The following is a 22,863-nucleotide window of genomic DNA, read 5'->3' on the forward strand; positions in this document are numbered from 1 at the left end:
TTTTATGACAGTATATTGTTATAATTGTTCCACTTTCCTTTTAGTTATGGTTGATCTTACTGTGCCTAATTTATAAATTAAACTTTATCTTAGGTAAGTATGTATAGCAAAAATATGTATATAGAGTGTGGTACTCTCTGTAGTTTTAAGCATCCCCTGGGGGTTTCGTTGGAGCATCCCCCCTGCAAATGAGAAGGGACTACTGTAATACTGATTTAAGGACTGCCTATACGTTCCAAAATGCCCCTTGCTGAGTCCTTAGTATTCCTTTTCTAACTTCTACCACTGATTTGACTGAGTTACCCAAAAACAGTTTTCCCCAAAAGTTTAGACTAAGCAAAGAGAATGCTTACATTTTACCCCTTAACAGGTACATCCCCTGAGCTAAGTCTGGATCTGTGCCATTGCAGGCTTTTCAAAATGAGCATTTAATTGGTTTTCCTTTTTTTCCCATTAATTTTTTTAAGTAGGCTCCACACCCAACGTGGGGCTTGAACTCACAACCCTGAAATCAAGTGTCTCATGTTGTCCTGACTGAGCCCGCCAGGCACCCCTAATTTGTTTTCCTGACTTCAGCAGTCAACGGGGCAGATGCTTTAGTCAGTGTTTAAAATGGCTAACGCTGGCATGGCGCCTGCTACGTGCTGTGCATTGCCTAAAGGCCACTACTAGTCAGCATCCCCTGCTTCTTCCCGGGAGCCCCATAAAACCCCCCTCTGACCCTGCACTGAAGTCAGAAAAACCAAATAAGAAGGAGGCTGAATGTGAGGGCAAAACTATCCTCACTTTCCGGAATGGTGCCAGCAGCTTCCTTTTCCCAGCCTCTAACCAAAGCTGGAAATGGTATAAATGAACTGGCCCCTACAACATGGTGAAGGCCCTGGAGAAAGCACAGTCCGGCTGCAGTGAGGAAGGACTGGCGGCCACATCCATCAGCTGAGCCCGAGGGCTTCGGTGAGCCAGGTCCCTGCACTAGCACTGGGGTTGTCAGACAGGAGGAGTTAATGGGGCAGGGACAAAGCCACCTGGATAAAATGTGGAACAGGACTGCTGTTTGGGAAAAGAATTTCCACTTAAAAGATTTAAGTAGGTTGAGCAAGAATTGAAAACAAAGGATTCTGTCTGGAGAGGTAGGGGAACAAGGGATGGAGTTTATAGAAAGATAATAGATCATTTCATTCTTTCTCCTTGGTACCTGTTGGATACAAGAAGGCACAGAACATCTTTGGTCTGAAAAAAAAAAATTCATTAGTTTGTCCTGCTGCTGAGAAGTCAGCCAGTGAATTCCAGGCTTTGCAAACTCTCAGCCCTCTCTCCACCCTCCAAGGACTTAATGAGCACGAGGTGACTTGTACTTTGTGTGTCTGTAGGAGTTAATGGCATTCCTTTAATAAGACCAAGGGAATGAATGAACTAAAAGGTTAGTTACTTTAATTTTTTTTTTTAACGTTTATTTTTGAGACAGAGAGAGACAGAGCATGAACAGGGGAGGGGCAGAGTGAGAGGCAGACACAGAATCCGAAACAGGCTCCAGGCTCTGAGCTGTCAGCCCAGAGCCTGATGCGGGGCTCGAACTCACAGACCGCGAGATCATGACCTGAGCCGAAGTCGGACGCTTAACCGACCAAGCCACCCAGGCGCCCCAAAGGTTAGTTACTTTATAAACAGATAACCCGCAAAGGAGAGCTACTTTGAGAATTATTTTGGTAAGACAGCTGTGTGTCCGATGCATGGGAAATCATACCCTTCTGCTTGCAAGTATTTGAAGAAAGAATTTACTTATCCAAGGAAAGGATGGTCACATTTTCTCAAATCCCAACGCTAATTTAAGGAAGCTGTGTGCTTTTATCCATACCAGATTTTCATGTGCAGAACTGCCTCAGCGTGGTAAAGGAAAATGGAGAGTCAGGATATAAAGATCTGATCATTGTTTTTGTTTTAGAAGCTTCTGATACCAGATGCTCCTGGTGTATGTCTCTTAGTGCTGTCCAGAAATCTCAGGAAGTTGTCCATTCCTCTGCTCCAGTGTCCATAACATAAGGAGAGAGATGCTCATATTTTATACCCTGTTCTGAGTGACAGCTTGGGAAAATACAGTTATTTTAACCCAGCTGTAATTTCTGCTTGGGTCCCTCTGTAGGTTCAGCATCGAGAGAATTCTTCCTACGGAAGAAACTTTTCCTCTTACCATCAACATACACACTAGCCATTTTTCGCAGAACGATACAGTTTATCTTATTGCCGTAAAATGTATTTGCTAATTTATGACTCTAGAATCTAGAAACTAAAATGTGGTTTTAAAAAAAGTGAAAGAGGGGAGCCTGGGTGGTTCAGTCGGTTAAGCATTTTACTTTGGCTCAGGTCATGATCTCATGGTTGGTTTGATATGTGAGTTCAAGCCCCACATGGGGCTCTCTGCTGTCAGTGTAGAGTCAGCTTCAGATCTTCTGTCTCCCCCTCTCTCTGCCGCACCCTCCCCCCCGCCCCCCCATGTGGCACTCTCTCTCTCTCTCTCTCTCAAAAAAGGACTTTTTTTTTTTTAAGTGAAAGAGGCCAATCTGAAAGGCTACCTACTGTAGGGTTCCAACTATATGACATTCAGGAAAAGGCAAAATTATGGAAACCATAAAAAGATCAGTGGTTGCCAGAGGTTATTGGCGAAAAAGAAGGGGTGAATAAGGGGAGCACAGGGGATTTTTTAGAGCAGTGAAACTATTACTCTGTATGATACTGTAATGGTGGATATGTGCCATGATACATTTGTCAAAGCCCACAGAATATAAAACACAGAATGAACCCTGACCTAAATTAAGGACTAAATAATAGTGTATTAATATCGGTTCATCAATTGTGAACATATGTATCACACTAAGATGTTAATAATGGCAGTGTGGGGTGAGGGGGATATATGGGAACTGTCTTTGCTTTTCACTCAATTTTTTGAAATTTTTTTTGAAAACCTAAAACTCAAGAAAGTATTTAAAAAAAAAAAAAAAAAAAGGAGTTCAGCCTCGTAGCATCTCCATGGAGGTGAAGAAGGCAGCAGATGATGATGTGGTCCTACTTAGGTCCTCTGTGGTACCCAACCTGCAGCTTCCTGCAATTTCATTTGAAAATAGTTATCAGCACATTAAATCTTATCTTTCTAGTCATTGTTACTACTACTAGTCTCTGTTTAAAAACAAAGCAAAAAGAAGAATGTAAAATTAGCCTACTCTCTTCTCAAGAAGTTCCTGTTTTACTATCAGAGATTCTGTTACACCCCTTCCACACTGCAAACAGGTGGCAACTTTGCCACACTGCAGAGGCCCAAGTACTCTACTTTCTAGGTGTTTTGGCCAAAAAGAGGATTGGTGTTTGCTGCCCCCTTTCTGGTCTCTTCTGACCACTGGACTCACTGGCCCCTGCACGAACTCCCAGGCTCGCTTCCTACAGGAGTTCTTATTCCTCTCTATGGTACGGGAAGGGGGTCAGTTAGCTAATAACCACAACAAACATCTACATGTTGTAGAAAATGTCTCCAGGAACAGCACAAGTAGTGATGAGTAGTTGTTACGACTGACCGGCTGAAGGAAAGCCCACGCGTACACATTTACAAATCAAAGAAAGATGTGAACCAGATGCTGCATTTTACAGCGTAGAAAATGCACTTCCCTCTGGAGGGGGAAAAATGTGTCCACCCATTATCTTGCATTCAATTTGCTTTCAATTCACACATGTACCCAGGGAGGCATAAAAAACCGAACTGGCATAAAGGCAGAGGAAATCCATATTCTCGCATGATGTCAGTCCCCTCGTGAACAACATGAAGTCTCCTACCTAGAAGTCCACGGTAAAATCCCATTCAATGCACGTAAAGACAGTACGTCTTTTCTTTTCTGAAGAATGTGTCAAGAAATGGGATGTGGTCTTATTTATATACCACCTGCCCGTCTCAAATGCCAGTAGAGTGAAAAGATCGTCTCTAGGCCTACAATCTGATTGTCCCCTGTCATATTTTTCTGGACTTGATTTCCCACGTGGAAGTCTCATGAGGAAGGAGGAAGTACCATTAGCTCCCTGGCAGGCCACCCAGCTCAGTATTCAGTGTTTGCCTGCTACCAAAACCTTTGTGAAGTGAGCATGACAGTTTACCTCTATGGCACCAGAAAGGGGAGGAATACAACCCAGTCATCCCTGATTGTCTCTGAAAAATACCATGGCTTTAGTTATTTAAAGTCTTGCACGTTAATTAAGCTGTGAGAAAGTAGGGAGTTAAGAATCTAAGGAAAATGTGGTCTTATATTTTAATTTAACTCTGGAAGAAGAGAGAAGAGACTTTTCTTCCTGCAATTTCCTTTTTCTTTCTGTTCATGATAAACTGGAACCTATGGGAAGACAAGAATCACTCATGGTGCTGAGAAACTCACGCGCCGAAGGAACAATGCCCACAGCTGGGGTTCCCTGCCTCCAGATGTGCTAACAAGCATTTGATCATTTGCCTTAATGATGTACAAACCTCTTCGTGGAGACCCTCAAACACTCCCCCGTAGGCTGTTTGCGTCTAAGGCTGCATCTGCGGAGTCACTTTGTCAACCTTGTCTTGTGTCTCTTCCCCTTGCAGGGCAACAGGCTTTGGCTTCTTGAACGCACTGTGCAAAGCAGCGGCCGTCCTTGGAAACTTAATATTCGGCTCCCTGGTCAGCTTCACCAAATCAATCCCCATCCTTCTGGCCTCCACTGTGCTCGTGTGTGGAGGACTGGTGGGGTTGCGCCTGCCTGACACACGAACCCAGGTCCTGATGTAATGGGAAAAAAGCCATCCATCCTGCGTTTCTTTCTCCTGCCCTGTGTCAACACTCCTGACTCAAGGCTTCAGATTTTTCAGACACCAAAATGTGGTGAAATATCAGAACACTAACCCTTGCCATCACTAAAATTTATTTGCATACCCTCCTGCCCCTTGTATGTGATTTTGCAGTTTTGTTCATGCGTTGCTGTCTTTCCTAACTGGGATGCTACCAGTGGAAGCATTTTTTAAGTGCCCTCGTCAGCCAGGCCTCCCTGAGATTCTGATCACTGAAGGGTGAGAAGCCTTCGCTGCCCTAAGAAATAGAGCCTCCTTCTAATTTAACATCCACAGGAAATAGAAGTTGGCATATTGTTGCATTTGTGCTGAGAAGAGGGATTCTTTTTTTTTTTTTTTCAATCAGAGTGATATTTCCTGTTTACTTAGCAAAGGACACCCAGCAATTCTTGCTGTTCTAGCAAGGCCTTTCAAAGAAAACCATGTGGCCCCAAACGGAGCTGGGTGGGGCTCTTTCAGGCATGACAGTGAAGGTGACTCTGCTGACAAGAGAAATAAAGGCCATGCCGTTAGCAGCAAAGATCTCAGTGAACTAACTACACAAGCAGGATTTCTGCCCAGTTGAAGTCCTGAAAAATATGCGGAGAAGGAACCGAGGTACTGTGGGTGATTATGGTCCAGAACGTTAGAAAATCAGAGGTCAGAGACAGATCTTCGGCCTCTGTTTACCCCCATCTCCTCCTTGCCCTCGCCCCAGCTGCCCTGTATTTTGCCAGATAGCATATGCAAAGAGAGAAAGCCACTTTCTACAAAACTGGATCTGCCTGCCTGATTCTGCCATTTATTCACACTGTCTCCACTGTAGAGATTCACCCCTAGAGCCATTTGGAAATGCAAAATGATGTACCGCTTTTCTGAAGGACAGTGCCCACCCCCCCCCCCCCCCCCCGCCCCCCCCTTTACAGTGGGCTTTCTAGCTGGCAGCACGGACAGAAGTGGGTCTTCTTCCTCGAGCTTCCGCTGGCCAGTGTGTTCCCAGCCGCCGCTCTGTGCGGAGTCCCAGCCTGCTTAGTCCACGGGGCCCCCTCTTGCAGACATGGGCAGCATCTCCTGGTGGTCTGGGGCTGCTCCTTTCGCCGCTGGAATCTGCCTGGGCCTGGAAGACAGAGGTCCGAAGGACATTCCCACGGGCTCTCAGCTATGTGACCTTCTCACCCCTCGGGGCTGCCCCTCCTCCAAGCTTGTCCTTTTTACCCATCTTCTTTGAAATCCGAAGCCTCCTGGTAGACTCACAGCAGAGACCAGCAGCCAGGAATAAATCCCATATTAAAACAATATTCTTTTCTTTTTTTTTTTTTTTAACTCCGTCTTGTTAAAGGGTTATCCTTGTTACCTTTTATGGCATTTCTAGCAGGCCACAGCCCCAGGACTCCCCATGCCAGGAAGGGAGAGCCTTTGTTTCCAATAGCCATTACATTCAAAGACGGTCCTAACCCTGAAGGCTGTCTACCTAATCATTCCCCTTCCTAATCGTTCTCCTGGAGCTCCAGATAGCAGAGTTCAGACTCTTGAAAAGCTTCTTTCATTAATGTAGCCATTAATCGACCATACCTCGGAGTAATTCAGGTCTGTAAAAAAGGGCAGTGTGGTGTTGGAGTCTGGCAGGAAGAGGTTGCTTCCCTGGGGAGACCAGCTCAGGGCCCCAAACACCAGGAAAACTCAAACCCCAAATGGCAAAGGTAGCAGGAAGAGGGAAAATCAATAAAGACTGGATGAGATCTCTTCAACTGATACCAGCAAAGGAGGGAAAGAAACACAACTGACTCTGACTTCTGCCTCTGTAATATGATTGTAGAACAAAGATTGCATTCAGTCAACCCAGGAAGGTACCCTGTATATTTTTCTTCCATATGTATTCATTTCCCATTGATTTATCTTCTTAAAAGGAGCCATTGTGGAGACCTGAGTAGGGCTTTTTTAGTTGAATACGGCATGTTTAGTAACAACTGCCAAAGTAAGATGTGTATCTTCATCAACCCATTCCAAAGAGAGAAATGTGCATGGATGTCACTATCTCTAGTCTTCCATAATAGTGAACTTTGCTTACTGGACTATCTTTACTTCCAGAAATGTCTTCAATGTCTGTTGTATCCCTAAATGTGTAAAATATCTCCCAAGCTACAGAGCACGGCAGGTGTAGAGTTTTATGTGATAGCTGGTTGGGTCCGAATGAGGTAAACTAGCAGAACCCCCATTTCATGAGACCTGACACCACGCATCCCTTTCAGAAGGGCCCTTCTTGGCCTTCCCGTCACCTGATCCAAGCCTCCCAGGTGGCCCAAGAGGGATCTATTCTAATCTCCTGGACAGTCTGCGGTCACAAACCTTCTTGGTCACCACCTTTCCCACCTTTCAGAGAAAATGCAAGTTTTCTCTGCCTCCCTTGCATTGTTCCCATCACCTTGATTTTCTCTGAGAGAGCTCAAGTTGTTCACGAAGTATGTGGCATGGCCTGTCTGGCTTGTTCTAGGGTTAGATGGATTAAGATAGAGCCACATGATTAAACAGAAGCTCAGCCCTATCAATATAGCAGGCTGCTGGCACCGGGACCTGCAACCAGCATCTTATTTCATCCACAGAAGGAAGACGAGAGTATGTGCCAAAAGGAAAGCCTAGGGAACAGTTCCACTTTCTCCTATATTTCTGACTCCTTTTCTATCTAAAATGTTCTCACTGGAATCAATCTAGAATGCTAAACCCATCAGCCAGGGATCACCTTACACCCAGAGGACTGACCCAGGGAGAGAAGACAGATGGGTCCTGGCTTCTTCTCAATGCTGGATTCATCTTCACAAGCACCAAATAGGTTTAGTTCAGAAACAGAAAAATTAGCAAATAGGCAAGCTGTTTGGGAAGCCCCTAGGAATAGGCCAGAGAATATAGTTCCCATATTGTCTGTGCGGCCAGCTTCCTAGGACTCTCAGCATTATTTCCACTCAGTGCTGGTTTGACAGTTATCATTGCCTGGTCAGGAAAGAGACCCACCGGCAGATGGACACGGTTAGAAGATGCGCTGATCAAAATGCTAGCCCAGAGTCTGTCTCCTATAGCTCTCCTGACTGCTTATTCCCTTTTATTCTTGAAACAGGAAGGCCTAGGCCTGCAGAAACTGAGTTTTTAATTGGTATCACCTAAGTTAGTAGAGGACCTTCATTTACAAATCTCACCAAATCAGACTTCAGATGTGCAACCAAAACCTGCTTTGTTGCTTTTCTGAATGTCTTTAGATATCATGGGAGAAGTTGGGAAAGAAATGTAGTGACAGAGGGAGAGTCCAAGGTGTCGTTGAGAAGGTTCTAGTGAAAGGAGTATGAGACAGTAAGAGAGGGATTAAGAGGGAGTAAGAGAAAGTTGAGACTTTCTAAACCCTGGGATCATTTCAGAGCCATTTCATGGGAGTACCTATTGATTCCTCCTGCCAACCAAAATAGAATATGATAGTCTCCAATGTTTCTATTTAATATCACAATGGCCTTTATCTATTTCTTTACCTCTTCATGCACTAAAGGCTCTGAAGCTGGAAATGTCTTACTTTGGCTTTTACCTGGTATCATAGAAAGACAACTGGTCGGTTGTTAAGGTGCATATTGGCTGTGTGTTTTGTTTTCCTTTAACCCCATGTGATGCTGAACCTAGTCCAGTGATCAAACCTACAGAAACACCAGTTATGTGGCAACAACGAAAAGAAACCTACCCCACAGGGCACTCTGAAATGAGCTAAACATTTCTTACAGTGTTTGTTTTCTTCCAAACACAGTACGTTTTGAGGAAACTTTCCTCACGATCTGTGTAGTGTAGACAAAAGAAAACTGTCAGTATCTCCTAGACATACATGCTTCTTTATTGTTGCAGATACGGAGTGCCAGTTCTCCATGTAATGTTCTTTTGCTCCAAATATTGACCATTCCCCTTATCGACAGTGTCTCACCAACCAGACACAGCCATTGCCAGGGTCTCTTTCTCCACCAATACCTACATCCATCTTAGTAATCCTAGGCTTCTGAGTTGCAAGGATCTGGTTCATAGGTCTGTATAGGGCCTTGATTAGGGCCAGCAAGGGTGGGTGGGGCAAAGAGGTGGGCAGAGCATTCACTGGTCTCTTGTCATCTCATGTGATTATTCAATATGTGTTTATGGAGCACTTCCCATGTCCTAGGTGGACTTATTGTGCTTCACGTGGACAGTTAACCCTTTGCTGGACTTAAATGAAGGCAGAGGAAATGGGAGTGAAAGAGAAAACGTCTGTAATGGGATCTCATATTGATCCCCATAACACGTTGAAGTGCTCTCCCCATAAACACAGCGTGTTGTTTTTCCAGATTTAAAAGGGGTAGCCTATGGTGGGCAGTAGAAGAACGACTCAGAAATTGGGAATATCACTGACAGGAGGAGAAAGCCCCTCATTTTCTTGGGCTCTGTCAGAGGAACTACCAAGTAATACTTGGGAAATGAGAGAAATGGAGGCACACATGGTCTTTCTCTAAACGTCTCCACACAAAATCACACTAAAGCATTCCCGAAGGAAAAGAATCTGCAGCAAAGATAGCCCCGTCTTCATAGAGATGTTGGTTTTTCTTCGGAGGAATTCTTTTTATGGTTTGAAAGGAGAGGTGGGGGCTGGGAGGTCTGCTCCAGAGCAGACAGTGCTGGAGTCTTCTCTCCAGAGTGGAGTCAGCACATCCCTCAGCTGTGGCCACACCCCCTTCCCGAGGTGTTTCCTTTCTGATTTTGAAGACTTGTAACTGTGTCAGCTGCCTTTGCAGATATGCCAGAGCAGCTCCCCCACCCCTCCAACCCTTGGCAGATAAACCACCCAGAGAACAGGTTCTGACAGTTAGGGACAGGAGAGTTTTAGATTTCAGTTTGAGTTAAACCAGTGCATAGTTGTTGCAGAGTGTCTTGAAACTGCAAGGACTATGGGGTTCTGGACCCCGAGGGGAGGCAGAGTGGGGAGTAGTTGTTGGTGACCGGCCCCCTCCCCTCTGGGAGCCCTTATTTCCTTTTTCACCCCCTAACCCTCTCCTCCTTCCCTCTTCCAGGAGTACATACTCACTTCCTTTCTTCCCCATCTATTCTTCTTCCCCTCGCCTCCCGTTGTCACCTCTCGACTCCAGCAGTGTACAAAGGCAAGGCCAAGCTTTACTGGTGCACTTGGGGCTAAAGATTGTGCCCATCCATGCCTCTGGTGGTGGCCCATTGGATGAAGAAGGTGTTGAATGGAGGGGGTCCAAGGGGTATAAGCTCTAGACTGTTGGTTTTGACACAGCTCCCTGTAGTGGGATAGATTGCCAGCTGCTGCCCAGGTCCTGTGCAGGATTAGCTGGGTACCACTAGCATGGAGTGTGAGAGAGGCTCGTCTCTGGGGCAGAAGTCTGAGAGCTTGGCATCTGACTCCTGAAAGACGAGGCAGCCTGCAGCGAGGTTCTCGGAATTCATTGACCTGTGGGAGGGAGACGCACCCCTCTGTGCCTGCACTGGGTCTGCTTGGTGCTGAAGGCTGGGTGCTTTCTCTTCAGAATTACATGCTGACATTGCAGAGGCTGTCCCCACCCTGCTTACGCCACCATGTCCATGCTCCCCTTCCAGCCAACAGTGCCCAAAACTAGAGGAAGGAGAAAGCAGCCCTCAGCCCTCTCTTCAGAGGGAGTTGAACACCAGGCTAGCAACCTACCCTGGAAGCAGGGGTGCGGAGTGGCTGGCGGAGCCTGCTCACAGGGACCAAAGTCCTCCAAAGCCCGTGATGTGTCGGGGCAGGCTCAAACCAGTTCCGCAGAGCCAATCCTTTCAGGAATTTTCGGAGCGGGGTGAGAAACACAGCCATTACTGAAAATTATGTAAACTTACACTTAGATCATAAATATGCAAAACTCATCACTTTGTAATGAGTTTACTACACTTAGTATTATCCATGCCCTTGAGGTCATATATGCCCGTTGGATCTGTAGAGTAGAAATACCGTATGTGGGCGTGCTACTGCACACTCTCCCCAACTCCAGGTTCAGTAACATCATGTTTGTGGCTTGAAATTGGCCAGGGTAGGAGTGTTTACACCATGGAAATCTACCCCCAAGGCTACAGATCACTCTGTTAATCATTCGCCTACCTACCGTTCTACCTAAAGCCCTGAATTGCGTAGCCTCCCGCTGCCTTGACCCAGGCCACCCCAAATTGGAGCCTGTCGATTTGTGGGGCAGCATTGCCCCCGCATCCGAGGGAAGGAAAGACTTGGCAAGCTCAACCTCATGTCAATTCACGAAGGGTTTCTTTCTGCATTTGCCTTGACTCCGAATAGGACCCACAGTGCCCAGAATCCACTGCTTCCTATGAGGATTGCTCCTTCGGGGAGAATGTATAGTCAATTGGCTGTTTTATGCTGTGCAAACAAAACTGAACTCATTTGAAGTTGCACATTGTCTCCCCTTTCACGCCCAAGTAGATGTCCAAGAAGGAAACTCCTTGCTTGCCTTTGACATTCACCAGGCCTGCCTAGGTAGACCTGGATAGATTTGCTTAATCTCACTTCCACCACTATTATTATACATTTATTGGGCCGAATCTATGTCCTAAATCAAACAGAAGAAAAACAAAATGTTCTTTCTTGATATGTGCTTTTATAACATCTAAACTGTGGTTATGTATCCTCACCCTGACCCAGGAACATATTGAATAGATCTTGAATCCTTCACTAGTGTCTAGATACTGTAAATAAAGTCCTGCAAGAGTCTTTTTCTTTCAGGTAAACCTTCATTTTGGACACATGCAAAACCCACGATCCACTGTCCTTTGTAGGGAGATCTTGGCAGTGGTCCTGTCCTTGGTTTTGGCGTTTGGGTGTTTTGTTCTCTCTTGTTTCTTTCCTGTTTTCACTGCTCTGTAAGACTTCCTGCTATGGAGTTCCAGTTACCCCAACTCTACTGTATATATGTGCTGCATGTGTGAACCCCAATAAATTCTGTTTCAGGTTTCTGGAGTTGGTATCTTCAGTACAGCTGGTCCTGTTGCGAACTCATCTCTCTGGTATGCTCCTCTGTGTCTGATTCCCGATTGCCAAAATGTTTGACCAAGTATGTTTTAACAAATGTCCCGAGACATCCATGCGTATCCTTGTGAAAGGGCATGCTCTGTGTGGGGTGACTCGTGTACAGCATAAATCTATCAGATGTGGAAGTGTGTATACATTTCTATGCCAGATACGTCACATTCATGTAACAGCTGCAAAGATATTTAATGTACATTGGATTATTAATAAAAGAGCATTTTTTGCTCCATTATATTCAAATAAGGATTGCTGTGTGACTGACTTCCCTTCCAAGTATGAATTAACCCTTTAAAAATAAATACTTTCTGGGGCACCTGGGTAGCTCAGTCGGTTAAGCATCCGACTTCTGCTCAGGTCATGATCTCACAGTTTGTGAATTCAAGCCTGGCATTGGGCTCTGTGCTGACAGCTCAGAGCCTGGAGCCTGCTTCAGATTCTGTGTCTCGCTCTCTCTCTGCCCCTCCTCCACTTATGCTCTGTTTCTCTCTCTCAAAAATAAATAATATTTTAAATAAGTACTTTCTTTTATATGCATAGGCATAAAGAAAACCTGTTTCCTTGATTCAGGCTTATTTGAATGGTTTCTGTGGGCTGGTATCATGGGTGTTAAGGTATCATTGATTTTACAGGAACACTTTCCATTTGTGAGGACCATCAGGAAGAAAATGTTTGTGGGGGAATTTGTGGCAAGGCACATGCCTGTGTTCTCTTGCCCTAGAACAGGAGTCACAACCGAGCATATTAACTCAGTTGTCTGTTGGTGGCTGCTTGGAACATTAGTTTGGGAAGAATGATGAGAAAAGGTGCTTGGACCAAAGGGTGCATTGTCCTCCAATGGGCATTGGACACAGAAACACGGACTGCCTGCCATGTTTACACTTAAAATAAGTACAAACTTTGGGTTTGCTAATCCCAAAAGAATACTTTTGACTGCATGTAACAGAAGACCCAGCTTCAAATATCCGTAGTAATAAAGGGAATTGTTATTTCACGTAACAGAGGAGGCAGGACAATTCCAAGGTTGGTTATGACATAGCTGGGGGACATCACTGAAGACCCAGGTTCCTTCCACCTTTTACATCGGCCATTCTCAGCATACTTGTTTTCATCCCCTCGTGGGCATGAGGGAGCCCCAGCAATGCTAAGCATCAGATCCTCACACAAAAACCTAAGGACCAAAAGAGGGACTCTGCCCCCTTTTTTTTTTTTTTTAGGGACTCTGCCCTTTTTATGACCCCTTTTAAGATCCTGGAGAACATTCTCACAATGCTCCAGCAGACTTCCTTCTATGTCTCGTTGACTGGACATGCACCATTTGCCTATTCCTAAACCAATCACTTGCGAGGGGAATATGAGTCCCACAACTGGCTTAGTCTAGTCAACATTCCCCTCCCCCCGGAGAGCTCAGAAGGAGTCTCTCTCCCCTAAAACACATGGCTTCTGACTGCCTGAACAAAACTGAGGTTTGGTGATCAAGAAAGAAGGAAGGTAGCCATTGGGTAGGCAAGCAACAGTGGGCCATGGGTTCTAGAATCATGCTAGCTCACACTGTAGCCATATGCAGCTATTTATAGTTACACTTAAAATAAGTACAATGAAATTAAGAGTTCAGTTCCTCAGTCATACCTAACCGCATTCCAAGATGCTCAGTTACCACCGGCCAGTGACTACCATATTGGACAGCACAGATACAGAATATTTTATCATCACCAAAAGTTCTGTTGGATAGTGCTACCCTGGAGGTTATGTGCTCACTTCCCCCTGCATGCTGTTCCTTCTCCCGGGGCTGCTCACACTTCTTTTAGGTTTTTTCCCCCAAGACTAGATGCTCTCTTTTTTGCTGTAGCAACCTTGTTCTCCCTTTTCCTTCTCCCCAGCAGACTGGAAATAACCCAGCCCATTGCTCCATATTGGTCTTCGCCTTCCTCCAGCCCCCAGCCCACCAGATTTAGCACCAATGAGTATTTAAGAAAAGTTATTTTGCTCCTTTTCCTTTCTTTCCTGTTTCACAATGATACTCTGACATAAGGAGGAAAAGAGGACTCCACAAGCTAAAATCCCCTAATAGTATCAGGGATTATGGCAAGCATGGGAACTCACAAAGAGACTCTGAAGGTATAGATGAGCCTGGCCAAGGATCACTGTGAGATCTGAGGGAAGCATCCTCAAGCCCGCTCTGGACCAGTGGCTGCAAAATCCCAAATGCGAAATTCCTAGAAATCGGTATGCTAAAACGAAGCAACACTAGTCTCGAGGGAATCTCTTTTCCTGCATACTGATGTCTGATACAGTGGAGTTACTGTTATTATCTATATGAATTTGGGCTGCCATAACAAAGTGCCACAGGCTGGCACAGGCTTGCACCACAGAAATTTATTTTCTCACAATTCTGGAGGCTAGATGTCCAATATCAAGATGTAAAAAGGGGTGGTTTCTTCTGAGGCGTTCCTCCTTGGTTTCAGATGGCCATCTTCTCTCTGTGTTGTCACGTGGTCTTCTCTTGGTAAGTGCCTATGTCTTGATATCCTCTTCAAATAAGGGCACTTTAGGACCCACCCTAATATCGTTTTAGGCTGATTACCTCTCTAAAGACCCTATCTCCAAATGCAGTCACATTCTGAGGCACTGGGGGGGTTCAGACTTCAACATATGAATTTCAGGGGCACACAGTTCAGCCCAGAACATTATCCCCAGTGCTACTTAGTTTATTGTGTATGTGTATTGTGTATAGAATTGTATGGGGTGTGTGTTGTGTGCCAAATGTGATTGAATTTGCCTGTGGTCACACAGGAACAGAGCAAGGGCTTTGTGTATGTGTTCACTCTTGTGTGTACTGTTTATTCAGAGGGGGACATAAAGAGAGAGATTGGGGAAGAATCCATGGGCCCAGCACTCCTAAACTAGAAACAAATTACTCTAGGGAACACCTCAGGGCAGGCTAGCCAGCCTCTGAGGCCTGTGTCACACGGTTCTTAGACTAGTGACTCTGCCTTCTGAGGCTCTCTGCTTACTAAAACTCCAAATGCGACCTGCTCTGTCTGTACCATAATTTTCTCTATTCCTGGGCGTGATGGCTGCGGCATTCCCCACTCCACCACAGCCTCTGAACAAAGCAGCCCCTCTGTGGGCCTGTCCTGGTGAAGCGTCCCCCGTGACTGTGACCAGCTTGGTGCCCTGGTTGGCTGCTAGGGCAGCCGGGGGCGGGGCACTCCCGGAGCTTGAGTAAACAGTGTCAGCCTGGAACTGCCACAGTCCCTTTGTTCAGTGGGGAGAACAGATGCTCCGTCCTCTCCTGTAATTTGCAATCCAGACACCAGGTGGAGAAGTGAAAACCACAAAGAAGAAAAGTCTTGAAGGAAGGCGGGCTCCAGCCCTGCAGCTGCTGGAACCGCCTTGGGCCAGAATGAATGATGATGTGGTCTGGCAGCACAGAGGACACGGTAAGGCCCGGCCCTGAGTCCCAGTGCACCAGCGGCCACCCGCCTTCAGTCATATTTCTGCGTCCACTGCTGAAAAGCCCACAGGGCGGCTGAACAGACCATACCTACAGCAGCTCCACCCCCCTCACACCTGCTCACCCCTGTATGCTTGCTCCAGAAAAAAGCCCTGTAGACTGAGATGTCCAAGGAAGTCTCACCAGCAAATTCCATTTTGGCTGGGGCTGTAGGGAAAGCTACTGCACATTGCAAAAGCTAAGCAATTTGTAAGTTTCCCCTAAGCCTCTTCTGGTCTCGGAAAAGAATGGACATGTACCACTGCAGGCTGGGGACTTTGCTGTGCTATTGACCTTAGGCTAGAGGATGCCTGTGGCCTCTCATCTCCATTAGAGGACCCCTATAGCACTTTCTGAAATGGAGGAAGCTGGGGCTTTTCCAGACCTCAAATTCGCATTTCTCGGTCCACACAGGGGACTGATGAAACTTCCAATGGAAGGTTCCACCATCGCTAAAAGCATGAGTTTGAGTAGGGTCAGTTCCAAGTTTGGTGGGAGGGGGTGGAGTGGGGGGTTCCTCCTTAAGAAAATTATAACCAGAAAGCTACCAAAGTAACTATTTAGAATGAGAAAAGAACTTCCCACAATTTACAAAGCTTTAAAAGTTGACAAATATCAGAGACCGTAGCAAAATCCCAGAAAAGTAATATAGTGTCTTCATTAATTAACTGCCTGACACATCTCTGTAATTCTTTTTCTGTATTGTTTGCATATTCTCTGATTGCCTCTTCCTCTGGTAACAGTTTTGTGATATCACTGTCTAGACAGAGAATAGAAAGATAAAAATTAGTTTTGATTACTAACAGTTTTTACTTTTGAAAGTGTCGTGTTTCTTCTCCATTTCCCACATACTTCCTGTGCTGAAGACAGAGACGGCTTCACATTGGCAATCCAATCTCTGGTTCTGTATGTTCAAGTCACAAAGCCAGGCAAGTAGGCACAGGGGGCGGCAGGAATATTTCCAGAAGCCATTCCTTCAGTGAGACAGCTAGCAATAACTTAACAATCACAGAAGTGATCGTGAGCCACATCAATGTATCTCACCAAACCCAAACTAAATATCTACGCACCCCAAATGCCCAGCTCCACCCGGGGCAAGTGTGAGGGAGAGAAGACAGAGTAGAAAGATATAGTAGTTTTAACTAAGGAAACAATCTATGAATTTTGCAATTATTTCTTTAGTTTTGCAAATATTTGAAGCACATACAACCATTTGAATACTGTTAGGAAGCTCTTGTTAGGACCCAGTGCTTCGAAGGGGCCCATGCAATGGGGGCCTTGAGGTTTATATTTCATTAGCTTCGTGGTAAACACTCTTGTGAGTTTCAGAGTCACACAGATGTGGGTTTGAATCCTGACTCTGCCACTTAGCAGCTATGAAGGCACGGAGGAAGCTACAATTAGTCTTCCTGTGTGTTCATTTCTGCAACTATACATTAGAAGTGATGTTTGTGTTTCCCTGGGATTTTTAAGTATTAGGAAAATGTATATAAAAAGCTTAGCAAAGCACTTGGTGCAGGTCCTCAGTAAAGGGTAGCCAATATGATCAGCATGATGGGCTCAAATCTGCTCCTGGAGGCAGGTCTGCACTTCCCTCCGCTATGGGGACATTGAGGTGCAGTGATGATGGGAGCCAGATCCTCTTGGTTTGCTCACACAGGGTGGAGCCCTGACGTTGTCTGGTTCTCACAAGGCTCCATACAGGATCAGGTAACTTCTGGCTTCTACTGTAACAGGCAGGCCTGGCAACAACTCCCAGTGACTCACCTACAACCCCCAACCCAGCTGAGAGCCCTCCTCCCACAAAGGCAGCGCACACAGCCCCCTGCCTGAGAGACCGCATGCTCAGCTCCACAGGAGGGCCTCCGGCAGCCAGGGAGAAAAGGCAGGAGAAGTGCTGGCACAAATACCAGGATACCAGGACCCTCCTGACTCCAGCGGTCCACGGGTACACGGTGTAGACCTGGCATTGCCCATCCACAGCTACCTCTTCCCGTGGGGCCCGGGGCTTTGCCATCCATCCTGCTCCAGACACAGAACGTTGTCTACGTCTTTCCCACGTACAGGAGCCTTGCTTCCTCAGGACTAAGAAAAAGACCAAAGAGCAACCGTTCCAGCCGGCCAACCTAACACAACAGCGAAGGAAGTGAATAATTTACAGGGAGGAACGAGGGCCGTGTTAAGTGATCCCTGCACACAGGAAGGCACAATGGTGACACATGTATGGAGCCTGACGTTGTGCAGGCCCCACAGGGGACCATTTGGAGGCAGTAAAGTGGTGCAGCACCAGCAGGAATTGGGAGCTTAGTCTCTAGACTCAGTCAAATCTAAATTCAAACCTTCACTTCTCCACTACTAAGCCGTGTGGTCCGGGGCAAGTTGATTACCCTCCCTGAGCCTCAATTTCCCATCTGTAATAGAGGGATACTTATATCCCTGTTTGAAAGGACAGAATGATATAATGCAGGTGCTTAGCACCCTGTCTTAATGATGCCTTTTGATGACAGCAGTTCCTAATTTTAATCTACTCTAATTTGTCAACCTTTCTGTACAGATCAATACAAAAAATAGATAATAAAAAAAAGGAGCAGAGGCTTAAATGGAAACTTCACAGAAGATATCCAGAAGAGCATGCCATTAGACACGTGAAAAGAAGGAGCACCTGGCTGACTCAGTGGCTAGAGCATATGACTCTTGATCTGGGGGTTATGAGTTCAAGCTCCAGGTAGGGTGTAGAGCTCACTTCAAAAAGATGACAAGAATTTCATGAGTCTTCATGGAAATACAAATAAAACCACGTTATGACACCACTACGCACCCTGTGCCCCAGAATATCTGAAATTTAAAGACTGTTATGACCAAGTGTTGACAAGGACTTCTCATCGAGGAACTCCCACTTGCCAGTGGGAAGGTAGATTGAGGTGACCATTTGGAAATGGTACAGAGTTCTTCTCCTTGGTATATGCTCAACAGTAAGATTTAGATATGTGTGTCAAGGACATGCACAGTAATGTTTGTAGCAGCCAATGCCAAATATGGAACAGGCTAGGGAAATACTACCATTGTGTCCCCAGTGCCTTGGGCCATGCCTTACATATAGTATCACACAGTTAATATCCGTTAAATGAACAAATGAACAATCTACGGATACAATCCAACCCCTCAGCCTGCATACAAGGCTCTCTAGGATCTCGTCCCTGCCTCCCTCACGAGCCACCTTTCCCACTACGCCCAAGTGTATACATCATGCGGGCACATAGGTGCTGGTAGAACTGCCAAGTCTTGCTCACGCTGCCCCTCAGCCTAGAAGGGCCTTCCACTTGCTTGCCTTCTTAGGTCACATTTCCCCAGAAACAGACTCTGTGAAGGAAGCATATATGGTGAGTGCTTTGGGGAGTAACACCCATAAAGGAATGTAGAAAGCAGCGCTGTGCAGAGATCTCAGCTGATCCCATGTGGCCCTATTTAGGGGCTGGCTTTCAGAGTGGTCTAGGAGCGCCTGGGTGGCTCAGTTGGTTAATCGTCTGACTCTTGATTTCGGCTCAGGTCATGATCTCCTGGTTTGTCAGTTTGAGCCCCCGCATCGGGCTTTTTGCTGACAGCACAGAGCCTGTTTGGGATTCCGTCTCTCCCTCTCTCTGCCCCTCCCCCACTTGCTTTCTATCGCTCTCTTAAAATAAATAAAAATAAAACTTAAAAAAAAAAGCGGTGTCTCAAATTCAGGCAAGAGGTGGGGCCTTTGTAACCCCACCAATGAGTTGTGGCACGAAGCCATCTGAAGAAGGGGATAACCTTGGATGAAGTGGCTCCCTTTGAGGAGGGAGAGGCCAGGGGAGGGATTCAGCTGTGACTCATCGGCAGACAACATTCAGAACAGCTGGGGAGCAAGTGCTTTGGTCCTAAAGCGGAGCGAGAGTGGCTGTGGTCACAGTGTGCTCTGCACATCCTCATTTCTCACAGGTAAGAAATGATCCAACCATAGCCTTGCCTGCCCCAGGAAGCCTGCCCTGACTTCCTCTACCTGCCCTCAGCAGCTAAACTTCCATAATCTGCAGGGGTACTTGATGCCTAGTTCACCCAGAGGGGGCCATCCATGCATAATTTGATTCTATATAATAAAAGCAAATCTACAGGTGTCTCTCTTTCTAAATATAGATAGTATAGCCTATATGGTTAAGAGCGTGGATGCTGGAGCCAGGTTTTCTGAATCCATTTCCTGGCTCTGTCGCTTCTAGCTGGATGACCTCAGGCAAGTTGCTCAACGCTCTGTGCCCAGCGTTTCATCAGTAAAAACAGAAAAACACTAGAAAGAAAAAAGAGAAAAGAAAAAAGGAAAGAAAGAAAAAAGTAAGTACCTCTTAGGATTGTTGAGTTGTTGAGTCAAGACTGCAATGCTCAAAACAGGGCCAGACACAGAGCAAGCTTTCAATAAGTGTGAGCAGTTATTACCAAAGGTATGCATCGTTTCGGGCATTCAGTTTAAGTTGTCAGGAAACGAGTAAAGCCAAGTCCTTGCAGGTCTTAGCTCTCAACAAGAACTCAGAGAGAGATTTCTAGCCCTCATTTCAGCCACTACATTTTTTTCATTGTCACACACTGTGAAGCAGTGTACCAGACATTCCAGAGCAATAACTCCAGGAGTCACTTGAAGACTTTCTTTCACACGGAGGAGTAAGACAGCATATCCACACCCAGGCAGCGAAAATCAGCTTCATGTTGATAAATGGCACTGCCACCGCCATTGCTCTGAGCCGTTCGTTTAAAATGATGCAAGAATCAAACAACCACAAATCTGCATGTCCTGGGTGACTCCTTCCCCCGTTCCACCCTCCACACATGCCGTTCTTCTCTAAGGGCCCTACAGCTGCTAGAGAAAAAGATGCAGAGATTTCCTGCTGGCGTACTGTCGCTTACCTGACTGCTAGCCTTCAGTCTCCAGAAGCAAAAAGAAGGAAAGGGAGAAGGAAGCCTGGGGATATGGAAACACAGGGGATTTTCCAAGCAGGGGAAGTGAAACAGGTGCCCCCTCCTTCTCCAGGGCAACCCTTTTCCTGAGGCCCAAGGCAATGTCATAGTCTTGTTGAGACTCTAATGAACCCAGCACCCAAGTTTTGTGGTCGCATTGTCGCAATGTGAAATCTTTCATTCAAGTCGACTCAAGAAATGACATCCAGATGAGCTGCAGAGGTCCAGGGACCCTGAATTGCTGATCGTTGCAAGTTTATTAATCTGGTCAAAAAAATAAATAAATGCCAAGGAACTACTACACACCAGAAATCATTGCAGGCACCAATAACAAATAAGACAGATGTGGTCCTCTCTGTTTTCAAGAAGCCTACATTGCAATGGGGGAAGACAGGGGAGCCTGGGTGGCTCAGTGGGTTAAGCATCCAACTTCGCCTGAGGTCACAATCTCACAGTTCGTGAGTTCGAGCCCCGCGTCGGGCTCTGCGCTGACAGCTCAGAGCCTGGAGCCTGCTTTATATTCTGTGTCTCCCTCGATCTTGCCCCTCCCCTGCTTGTGCTCTGCCTCTCTCTCTCTCTCTATCAAATATAAATAAACACTAAAAAAAATTACAATGGGGGAAGACAGACAATAAATAAACAAATAAATGGAAATGGTTGCAGAACTAATACACAAAACACAAAGCAGGATGGTATACCCTCCATCACTGGGTAGGAGCTACTTTAGATCGATTGGCCAGGGAAGCCCTCCCTGAAGAGGTGACCGTTGACCTGAAGGACAAGAAAACATCTCAAAGCTCAGTCTGGTCTAGACGGTGTTTTGCTTTGGAATCCTATAAGCCGGGAACCCCCTCTCCCCACAAGGAGACAACTACCAAGTTAGATGCGGGGCTGTAGCAGGAAGGGTGTGGGAGCTGTGGCAGCAAAGAGAACTTGCTGCCCTCCTCCACCCTGCTGTCGTTGAAGCGGCAGCTGGCACTCCTGCTGGCCTCCGGTAGAACCGTCATTGGTTTTCTGTCCCAGAACCGAATCCGTCTAGAGTGCAGATACCAACACGGTGACGCAAAGCATCTTGCTGTTCCGCAGCTCCCGGTTCTGCGGCAAGCCAGACCATGTGGACTCTGCTTACATACTTCTCACTGTTGCACAGCCAGCTCAGTGCCTGCAGCACAGTCCTGTCCCTTTTAGCAGTGTCGTAGAGGGAACGGTGCCTCACGGGTGGTAAACCTCAGCTTCAACACACACACACACACACACACACACAGCTCACACAGCTCACACTACCCAGCCGCAGGAAAAAAAAACAAACAAACAAAGGTGCATTATGAACATAAGCAACCCTGCCCAAAAAGAGATCTCGCCAGACAATAGATTTTTTTTTTGGTAATCCTCCAAATTCTCTTTTTGTGTTCAGTAACGTGCAATAATATATTTTCCACAATTTTGATCAGCATAAATACACAGGTTTGTATCTTGTTTTTTCTATTTGGCACTTTTCATATAATACATTTTTCCTCATTAGTATTGCTCCCAAGTGTCATTTTAACAGCTTAATAGAATGTAAGCATGTTGAATTTCGTTGTTTATTTTTGCTTGTTTTTTGTTTTGTTTTGTTTTTTTTTTTTACATTTTTGAGAACTGAGATTATTTGAGGTTTTTGTGTATTATTCAAGACCCGGCTAAGGTAGACTTAGTTTTTCTCTTATTTTTTTTCTTCTCTTTTGCCTTGTCAACAGTTTTATGGCTCTTGTTAAATTTACTAGCAGCTCTCAGGAAAGATGGAGCCAGTTTATGGCACCGGCCAATAGTGGGTATGTGCCTTTTTTCTTAGATCTGTTTCTCAACGGGGCATTATCAGCATAAAGAGATGAAAGTGTTGCAAACAATTTGAAGGAATTCCTTGTTTTATAGGGAAAAAAATCCCAAAGCCTTCCTTTAAACCCACTAGTGGTTATATAGCCTTAATTTAACCTTAACCTTGGTACTCCATAAACAGACCACTTTATGCACCTGCCTCAGGCCTGTCTTCACTTCTCCCTGCTCTGAAATGCTCTTTCCAGAAAATCGCATGGCTGGCTTGCTTACTTTAGTCAGGTCTCTGAAGGAAAGGCCTTTGCCCCTCACCCCACCTAAAATGCCGCTCTGCCCCACTCTGCCTCTCTTCTCTCCTCTTACCTTGCACGGTCCTCGTCATTGCCTGACATAATATGTGCCTTTTTTGTTTTTATAGATGTTATCTGTGTCCCTCCTCTAGAAGGGACATTTCATAAGGACAAAGACTTCGTCTCTTCTGTTTGCTTCGATATCCCCAATGCCTAGAAGATGCCTCATACATAGCATATGTTCCACAACTATCACTGAATGAATGAAGGAGTGAATGAACGAAGTGTCTGATTACATCATCCATCTTGACATTCTGAAGAGTAAGAGCTAGAAAACTGTGCTAGGCTGATTGGTGAATCTAAAAGTTTGCTGGTCATGAGGGGGCACCTGGGTGGCTCAGTCCATTAGGTGTCCAAC

General features: G+C 45.9%; 1 protein-coding gene across 1 annotated transcript in view; it reads left to right on the top strand.

Moving 5' to 3' along the window:
• Nucleotides 1-4,940, top strand: part of SV2C (synaptic vesicle glycoprotein 2C) — a 34,565-nt gene extending 29,625 nt beyond the window's left edge. Inside the window, exon 9 of the mRNA XM_049648888.1 lies at nucleotides 4,604-4,940. Coding sequence (XP_049504845.1) covers nucleotides 4,604-4,787 — 184 coding nt within the window. The 3' untranslated portion in view covers nucleotides 4,788-4,940. The remainder of the gene's footprint in view (nucleotides 1-4,603) is intronic.
• Nucleotides 4,941-22,863: the final 17,923 nt, after the last annotated feature.

Source organism: Panthera uncia, assembly GCF_023721935.1.
Source record: "Panthera uncia isolate 11264 chromosome A1 unlocalized genomic scaffold, Puncia_PCG_1.0 HiC_scaffold_17, whole genome shotgun sequence".
NCBI classification, from domain to species: domain Eukaryota; kingdom Metazoa; phylum Chordata; class Mammalia; order Carnivora; family Felidae; genus Panthera; species Panthera uncia.